We start from the raw sequence: 9,961 nt of genomic DNA, 5'->3' as shown, positions 1-9,961 counted from the left end.
CATAGCAATTGTAAGACCTAGGTTCGATTCCTTGAAAAAATATTTTTTCCAATAAATAACACATACATGGGTAAAATAGTCATTTCAATGAAAATAAAAAAATCTAATGAATTTTATCACATATTCACCTATTATATACATAAGAGGTAATATAAATATAGATAATATAGAATATAGATAGATAAATAGATAGATAATAGAGAATAAATTGTATATCAAACAACAAATAAATAAAATAGAATGGTAAAAAATAAATCAGTTATTAAACAAAAAGAGTACTAAAAACAATTTTTTTTGACAAAAACAACTTCTTTTTTTAAAAATTAAACGAAAATGACCTCTTTCAAATTATTGGCCAATAATGCCCGGTTTAATACATGATCGAGAAATGCGTATTTTGATAAAAAAAATTTAACTAATGTGACACTATGTATTTTGTTAATTTTTTTTAACTAATATGATACTGTGTTAAAGTCCGTGTAAACTGGATGGAATTAAATTAAAGAAAGTGGTGCCCATATTTTGGGATATCAGTATTTTATGTTGTGATGTTCTTCTGTCTTTTGTTAACGGTTTCGGTAGTCACTCTGAGAAGGAATTTATATGACATCTTTGGAGATCTGTAAGGCTTGTATCAGATATAGGACGGTGATAGATATCGCAAAAGCTCACATTTCACAACAAAAAAATGTTCGTATTTTAGGGACTTTTGTTGCTCTAATATCAGTTGATATAACTGATAGTTTTGAACATTGGGCTACAGATGGTGTTTATGTGAAAGTCAATTATGTTATTACTAGTTTCGGAATTGATGTAGGTTGTATTACTCGAGATGTCATTGTAATACTTTTTAGTTTAAAGAATTTGAATATTTTATGTGTTAAACAATCTGAAAACAAAACAGCTATATGGTTAGCTCGATTTTTGTTTCACAATCAGATTGTAGTTGATAGTTCGGGGATTTGTCATAGCTCGGGTTCAATGTTTTAAAGAATTTTGTACTTTGTTCGTCAAAGTTTTTTTAAAAGAAAGTGGTGAGAGGACATGATCACGTAGTGTGTACGATGTAACGTAATTGGAATGTAAAAGGAAAATTTATATTCATACTATAATGGTAATATGCAAGTGACATATACATATTTATTTTACTTACGCGAAAATGGAATATGTATTATGTGTTAAATTTCATAATACCCCAATCTCAAATATATACCGCTTATTACTCCAACTTATAACGAGTATTAACAATTAATTCGGTATAATATATGTATCGCACTTGCTAAAATTGACCACTTTTTTAAAATCGTTAAAATATCTTCGATAGCCTTTTAATTTAACTCTTCAATTGAAATTTGAGAACGGAGATAAAAAATTTTTTTGCTACACAAGACTCTTAGGAGACCCTTATTGGATCTTAAATTCACTGTCTCTCCTCACTTTTAAGAGCTCCTTTATCACTCTTAAATAATATTATATTATAATATAAAAATAATTTCTTTATTTCTCCATTATTTTTTGTCCCATGTGAATTCAACTTCTTTTTAATAATAAAAAATTAATTAAAAGATTATATAAAAAATATTGTCGGAGAATAATAAACATTAATTAACTAGAAGTTAATATTATATATTATAATTAGAGGAGAGATGAGCTGTCTCTCTTATTTTTGTCATTAAAATTAGCTAATTTTGTCTAAAAAACATGTGACCTAAACTATCCCGGTATTCAAATAACGGTACAGCTCCCAAACACGGTGCTAAACCCAAACTCGCTGCGCAAAGAATACAACACAACAACGAAGCGCAAACGCTGCTAATAATGTCGGTTCTGATTGTGACAAGCCTGGGCGACATCGTCGTTGATTTACATACCGATCGTTGTCCATTAACGTGCAAAAATTTCTTAAAGCTCTGCAAGTATGTACCTTTTTTATTCAATTCTTGCCTAATTAGTTATTTTTTAACATAAATTAAGATGTTTATCTATATTATTTCTGATACCCTAGGGCTTATTGATTGTTTTATGTGAATATATGTTATTTGTGTTCGTAGTGTTTTTACTTTTTATTTCAGTTGCTAAACCCTAATTTATATAATTGATGTAATTCGGTCAATTGGGATAGTATACGGTAATGAGTTGTAGGAGTTTTTAATTTCTTTCTCAAAAAGTTGAAATGTCAGTTCGGTGTTGTAATTGCTTCTTGTTGTGGTCTGTTTAATGCAGGATTAAGTATTACAATGGATGCCTGTTTCACAATGTGCAGAAGGATTTTACTGCACAGACCGGTGATCCTACTGGGACGGGATCAGGCGGGGACTCTATTTACAAGTGAGAAGTCAATTCAATTGTGTAGTTATGTGTTTTTGTATGAGTTATTTATCTGTTATTTTACGACTTTGTAGGTTTTAGTCTGTTACAATTGAAATTTTGTCCTGGGAAAATGTTTAATTGGAATGTCTTGTAAGTTGATGAGGTGATTAATGCATGTCTATCTTTAGATTCTTATATGGAGATCAAGCTCGCTTTTTTGGTGACGAGATTCACTTGGATTTGAAGCATTCGAAGACTGGCACAGTTGCTATGGCCAGTGGCGGACAGAATCTGAACGCTTCTCAGGTTTGACGCGTGCTGTCACTTAATTTATGTTATTAAAATTAGACTTTATTGCACGAAGATGGCATGGGCTATAATTTTTTTGCACAGTATATAATAATAGGCACCCGTATAACTCATACTCATGTATAATTTTTTTTCCCACCCGATTGCATCCCGTTACTTTGTTTTTAATTAACGGACATTAGGGTTTTTAATAATTTAAAGATTTAATTGCAGGAAGATGGCCTAAATTATAATATTTTTGCACAAAAATGGTCAATTAAGAAATTAAAAACCAAAGAGCATCTACAAGTTATATCAATCACAGAATTAAAAACCGAAGAGTAGCTACAAATTAAAAACAAACTTGTTTTTTTATAAAGGTAAACGACTTCCCTTATGTAAAACAACAGAATCGCACTTACATTAGAATCGGCTACCAGCCTGCTTTTACGTGCATGAAAATGCAGACTAATACAAGTAAAAAGGGGAGAAAAAATGTTAAGGGTTATATGCAGCAAACCTTCAAATTGTTCTGAAGACAAATGTTGCATTAATTTGCTTTAATGCAGAATAAGCTAGCTTCCACAAAGATGATGCACAATTTTACTTCACCTTTTCCCTCCAATGCCGTAATGCATCAACACCTTGGTATTTAGCAACAAATATGTTATTTAACCCTCGTATTTCTATTACCAGAATGCAAATGATCTAAATGAATTCCCATATGAATATTGAGCTGTAGTTGTTGAGTCATACCGGTGCCAATTATGGGTTGACCATTTTCGTGCAAAAAAAAAATTTATAATTCAGACCATCTTTGTGAAATTTCTTTTTTATTTATAAAAATCCTAATATCCGTTAAAGACAACTAACGGAATGCAATTGATTGGAAAGAAAACTATACATGAGACATACGGGTGCCTATTATTATATGTTGGTTGGCCATTTTTGTGCAATTTTTTTTAACTCGTGCCATCTTCTTGCAATTAAGTCTTAAAATTATTTGGTCAACTATTTATTGTTGTCATTGAGTATTTTATTTACATTCTTTAAGTGGTGCTTCATATTCACTCGAAACTATAAATTGTTCATATCTGTCAGGAGGATAATAATATTCATGTGATTCTAACTTCCTGTTTATCTTTTCAGTTCTACATGACACTGCGTGATGATCTTGACTATCTGGACGAAAAGCACACTGTGAGTTTCCTAATCCACATTCTTTCCCAACTATGATCCACATTCTTTCCCAACTAAAATAGTAGAGACAATAAACTGCGATTAACATTTTATTTAGAGCAGCATTACAATCCTAGGTGTTCCCATGGCTTGTTGACTATCTTATATGCTTAATTTTAAACTAATAATTACTTTTTCATTTACAACTGGTATATATAGATTATAGATGGGATGAAATACGAATGAGAAGTTCAAATTTTTTAAGCTTTTCCTCGATGTCCTTCTTTTTTACCTCATTTGGAATTACAGTTTTGCGGATGTTAAAAATGTATATAGGCTTGTGAATATAAAATATTAAGAATAAATGTTATGCTGTGAAAAACAAGCAGCAATTTAGCACGTGCTGGCAATTTACAACTTGTAGATCTATTAAGCAAATATTGTGCAGCACATGTTGTTATGGTGTATCAGGTTTTTAACAAATTAATCAGAGATAAGCAATGAGTTTCATTTAGAAGGAGTAATTACTAGCAGGTGTTCATTAGTAAAAGACACACTTATCAAGATAGAAATGACCAATCAAAATATTCCTGTTGAAAAACCTTAGCTTTTTAATCTTTATTGAACCAATACAAAATATCCTTTTTTTATTTCGAATAAATTCATCTATAAGGTTCTGTATGGTGGTAGTCAGGTCTACTAGCCTCCTTCTGCAACAGTGGTATTGTATGTCTAACTATTTCAATGAAAATATGGCAGAAATAATATGTACAGTATGAAAGTGTGTGTAGATCTTTCAGTTGGTTCACTTCATGTAAATGTATTTTTCGTCTATAATTGTAAAATATAGCATCGTAAACTCTCTTGTAGTTTTGTGGTAGGTTGTGCTTGTTAAATGTTGGTGGACTATTGTATTCTAATATCAAAAGCTGAGTTATGTTAAGGTGAACTTATGATAGTGATCATTAGTAGCTGATTGCTTTCTGAATAATTTTTATATCAAAAATCAATTTATGTGTTTTAGATTTTTGGGGAGGTTGCTGAAGGGCTTGAAACACTGAGTAGGATAAATGAAGCTTACGTCGATGAGAAAGGCAGGCCATACAAAAATATCAGGTTTCATTGTGCTTTTAATGTATTTTGATTGTTTATTCTATTTTACTCAATACATGTCATTGTCATCAATGCTTAATACCGAAACTAACATATTCAGTTTCTATTGACAGAATTAAGCACACTTATATACTTGAAGATCCTTTTGACGATCCACCACAACTTGCTGAGCTTGTGCCAGATGCTTCTCCTGAAGGGAAACCTAAAGACGAGGTGATAACTGAAGGCAACAGTTTCTTTTCTTGTTTAGTTATTGTATCCATCTAAATCGCTATATGATTGTTAATTCTATGTTTTTTATTTTAAAATATTTGATTTTTTATGAACAATCATCTTTTATAGTATTTTGGCTTGAAATATTTTTGAAAGTTCTGCCCTGCAGAAGTCTTTATCCTTCCAAGTCAGTCATTGTGCAATGTTGTCTGATGTCAAGTCCTGCTTCTTCTCCATTAGGTTGATGATGAGGTACGACTTGAAGATGACTGGGTACCCATGGACGAGCAACTGACTCCAGGAGAGCTTGAGGAAGTCATCAGAACAAAGGAAGCACATTCCAGAGCAGTAGTACTTGAAAGTGTAAGAAGTCTATGCAAATAAAGCCAGTTTGGAGCTAATTTAGAGTCGCATATATGTTGGATTAAGTTATTCTATCTCTTGATTGTGCCTTACAGATTGGGGACATTCCTGATGCCGAGATAAAGCCCCCCGAGAATGTGTTGTTTGTTTGCAAGCTAAATCCAGTAACAGAAGTAAGTCCTAATTTTTTTTTGTAAATGTCTATCTTTCATTGCTGTGACTAGAATATTGGATGTTTTTGCTCCCTGGCACTTTCTCTTTCTGTAAGGTTTCTTGTTCATTAATCTCAACTTCTGATTGCAGGATGAGGATTTGCACACAATTTTCTCACGGTTTGGAACTGTAACTTCGTAAGTTTTTAATTACTCTAGCATGTTATGCTTTGTCTTTTGTTCATGAACATGTTCAGTGTTTCTAAAAATGAATTACTGATGGCAGGGCTGACATAATCCGGGATTTTAAAACTGGGGACAGTTTATGCTATGCTTTCATTGGTGAGTAAATTAATATAGTTTTAGTTATCTGTTTGTTTCTGAATAATCTTTTTTGAACTTTTTGGCAAACCAATTTTCTAATTATCTTGCTGGAGATTAGATGCTTAATTTCCTCCAACTTATATCTGGTAGTTACATAGTACCTGTACAACTGACTGGTTTTCTATCAGAGCCTTACATTGAGTTCATAAAATAATATGTTATCTATTGTATATGTGCCGAGATCTTCCAGTAAAATCTGTATTGATATTTGTAAAGATCGTTTACCTGTCATCTAAATATGTCTTGGGAAATTAAATATCGTAACACAGGAAAGTGTAAATGTATATGACATCAAACCTTGAATTAAGTTTATTTCAGCAAGTGTTAATTGCAACTTGTCAGTTTAGCAAATTTAGTTGGATAGGTTATTTGAATGACTTTCTGATGTTTATCTTATGTAAATTCGAAATGATGACCGCCTAGATGTTTCTGCTCTTGCATTTGTGACGTTCTTTTAGATATTCGTGCATCTCTTATGTTTTTGTTTATTTTTCTTTGGGTTATATACTTTCTTTGAGCAATGTGAAGAAAATATATTTTAACTAACAATCAGAAAAGAGGAACATGAGAAAGCCCACTTCGAATCTTATTATTTTGCGTGTACTCTGTAGTTGAGTCTATTCCTTTGTCTTCTCCTAGTACCTTTTTCCGGTCAGGAACCCAGTGTAGGTCCCTGTTAAACTCGTGGTCCATGCTTAAACTGTTTCTGGGTGTAGTTCATCTCACTGTTTCTTTGTACTGATTGTCTCATGTCATACAATTCATTTTTTGTTTTGTTTTTTTTTTAATTTGGAACTATCTTTAGTTTAATTTAGTCGGTGCCCTGTCTAGAAGAAAGTTGGAACTCATTTATCTCCAAGATATGTTAGAACAGTGGACCGCAAGATTAGTAATATGCGCTTCATACCAAAAACGTAGTGCATGTTCTCCTCTCAGGCTGTTTTATTCTCAAAGTTTTAGACCTCTTCTCCATCCAACCATATAAAATTTGGGGAAGATGGATTTTCTCTTTTCTTTCTGAAGGCTTACTTATATATATGATAATTTTCTTTTTATTAATAAAATGTATTCTATTTTGAATAAGTGCTCTTCTTAACATGCCATTCTAAAATCATACCTAATCATTGAGTCTCATTTCACTTTGCCAGAATTTGAAGATACAGAAGCGTGCAATCAAGCTTATTTTAAGGTATGCTACATAATATTTAACTCCTCATTGTGTCTGTTGCGCCTGTATACTGTTTCATTTGATGATGCATGTAGTCAATGTATCTGATTAGAAAATTTTTGTATACATGTGTCTGATTAGAAATTTTTTGTCTCTGATTTTTAAAGAAATAGAATTTGGATACTTACAAAATTTTGTGGCAGATGGATAATGCTTTAATTGATGATAGAAGAATACATGTTGATTTTAGTCAAAGTGTTGCAAAACTGTGGTCTCAATACAGGCGTAAAGATCAGCAGAATGGAAACAGTGAGTTTGCTTTCTATATAACCTTGTCTTAAATCCATTTTCTGTTTTTTGACGTGCACACCCAAGAGCGGTTTTGTGCAACTTGTTAACATATTTTTTTTATTATTACTATAGAAAAAGGTTGCTTTAAATGTGGTGCTCCTGATCATATTGCCAAGGATTGTACTGGTAGCCCAACTGCAAAGCACCAACCTGCAAAGTACATCTTAAAAGATGACAATACCCAGCGTGGTAGTGACAGCAAGTCTAGGTTTGTCATTTTATGCATCTAAAGATGGACCCCTACATGATCTTCCATTAATTTTGTATAAGTTTAATATTTTTATAAAATTAACTGCAGGTATGATATGGTTTTTGATGGAGACTCTGGTGGAAGTCCACGACGGAAAAAGGCACATGGAAAATCTGATGTCAGGGATTTCAATGGAAAACCTAATGTGGACCACCTAAGTCAGAATGAACGCAAGTCCAGGGATTCGAGAAACAAGGACTTGCATGATAGGCATCGGCATATAGACAGAATTATAGAACAGAGAGATGATGAGAGGGATGGGGGTAGAATTCATTCACGGAGTGGTAGAGATCAAGGTCACAGCAGAAGGGAAGGGAGGGAGTTTAGAAACGAGAGTGGCAGTATTCACAGAGATGAGAAAGTGCGTGATGAGTATAAGAGAAGGAGTTTAGAAAGTGAGAGTCTCGAAGACGAGAAGCATGAGAGACAATATTCAAAGAGGAGTACAGATGAAGGTAGGCATAGGGATGCAAGGGAGTCAAAAAATAGGAGTCATCCTGGAGATAGGAGGGATGACAGACATTATGAAAAGGTAAGTGCAAAGAATAACTTGCGTATAGATACAAGGGAGGAGAGAGAGAGTAAACGGAGTGTAGAGAAGGATCATGCAGGCAGAGGGTATGATAGAGAGTACAGAAAGAGGGATGCAGAGATTGTATTCCAGGGAAACAGAAGGGATGACAGTGATTATAAGCGGAGGAGAAAAGATAACGATGTTCAAGCTGTTCGGACCGATAATGGAAGTGAAAGAAAGGGTAAACTATATGATAGTAGGCGAGACAGGATAGATGAGTCAAATGGTAGAAAGACCCATGCCATTTCTGATTTTCACAAAAGCAGCAAGGAGCGGGATTATGAAAAGAGAAACACGAAGTAATGCTGCTGCTTATAACAATTTTGTGGATGATTGTGACTGGGACTGAAGGAAATGGGTATAGAAGCGGGAACTGTTATAAGCCGCAGCTAACGTTGCAAATGTCACTGTTTTGTACCATACCAGAAGTCATTAATGTTGGACGAGTAAAGTTATTTAATTATTTTATTAGGTATGAGATTTCATATTTGCATTTATGCATCAGAGCTTTTTAATTATCAATGTGTCTTTCTAAGGTGACTACCAAACCTGTATCTAGTCAGGCAGGTTTCTTTGTAACATCAACTTGTATTGTTGCAAAAACATTATAGCAGATGATTCCTTGCCCATCCCGTGGAACTGTCAACATGTGGCTGTTAAAGTATGTTTCCAGATTTTTTTTTTGTTTTCCCGTTGAACATTAAAATTGTATGGTTGAGATATGAGAACAGGCTTCTATGTAACACCAACTACTTATTTGCAGCTGTTCACCTTATTTTTGTGCTTTTAAGGATTTTTTTTCCTGTCCTCAAGCTCAAGGTCATTTAGGTAAGCATATATGTGATCATATTTTAATTTTGCTAGCATTTCGATATCTATCAAATTTGTTAGTTTGAATTCGTAATGTGTGTATGAATTTTAAGTTAGCATTTTCTGTCTTGAAATTATAGGATAGTTCAATTTTATTAAAGTAAATTGCAACACTAATAGTTATATTGTACTTTCATCTTTAAATACTCTTAGTCTCTTTTTAGCCTTTTTAGTTTTTTTTTAAAACAAGTCTTTTTGGTTTTAGTTGGTACTTTCAAGAAAACTTGTATGTATTAAAAAATTTCTTTTTAAAAGAAAAAATTGTTAGTATTATTTGTTCCTGTGTCCCTCCTTATTCCTTAATAATTGTATTAAACTAGTTTCTTTTTGTTAGGAGATGCACTATTGAGATTTATTGTATCCAAATATAATACTCATAAAATGATCTTTTCTTTCATTAAATTAGGTTGAGTTGTTGTACGTGTGTATTAATCAAACATTGGAAACAATAGTAATGTTATATTTTTTGGATAAAATTATAGTTAAAAATTAGGAGAAAAACAAGCATTTAAGTTCATTTTTTAAAAGAGATAACAAATAGACGCAAAATAAAAGTATTTGACGGACATCATTTCTTGGTAATTTAAGCCTCTTCTCCTCTAAAACGCAAAAAATATATGATCATACCGTTAAATCTCTTTAAAGTAATAGGGTTGAGACCGAGAAAAAATATTACTTTAGCGAGTTTATTATGTCTATTATATTGAGACCAGAGAAAAATATTATTTTAGCGAGTTTATTATTTT

The 9,961-nt window shown here is 32.5% G+C and overlaps 1 protein-coding gene across 1 annotated transcript; it reads left to right on the top strand.

Moving 5' to 3' along the window:
- Nucleotides 1–1,711: 1,711 nt before the first annotated feature.
- LOC141713327 (peptidyl-prolyl cis-trans isomerase CYP59-like) lies at nucleotides 1,712–9,141 on the top strand. Its single transcript, XM_074516690.1, has 14 exons — nucleotides 1,712–1,916; nucleotides 2,224–2,328; nucleotides 2,499–2,616; nucleotides 3,748–3,798; nucleotides 4,802–4,893; nucleotides 5,004–5,103; nucleotides 5,344–5,466; nucleotides 5,562–5,639; nucleotides 5,770–5,816; nucleotides 5,905–5,960; nucleotides 7,151–7,191; nucleotides 7,374–7,479; nucleotides 7,594–7,729; nucleotides 7,820–9,141. Exons 1-14 carry the CDS (start codon nucleotides 1,819–1,821, stop codon nucleotides 8,646–8,648), a joined length of 1,980 nt encoding a protein of 659 aa, XP_074372791.1. The 5' UTR covers nucleotides 1,712–1,818; the 3' UTR covers nucleotides 8,649–9,141.
- The last annotated feature ends 820 nt before the right edge of the window (nucleotides 9,142–9,961 follow it).

Source organism: Apium graveolens, chromosome 3, assembly GCF_009905375.1.
Source record: "Apium graveolens cultivar Ventura chromosome 3, ASM990537v1, whole genome shotgun sequence".
Classification (NCBI taxonomy): Eukaryota; Viridiplantae; Streptophyta; class Magnoliopsida; order Apiales; family Apiaceae; genus Apium; species Apium graveolens.
This window is presented reverse-complemented; position numbering and strand designations above follow the sequence as displayed.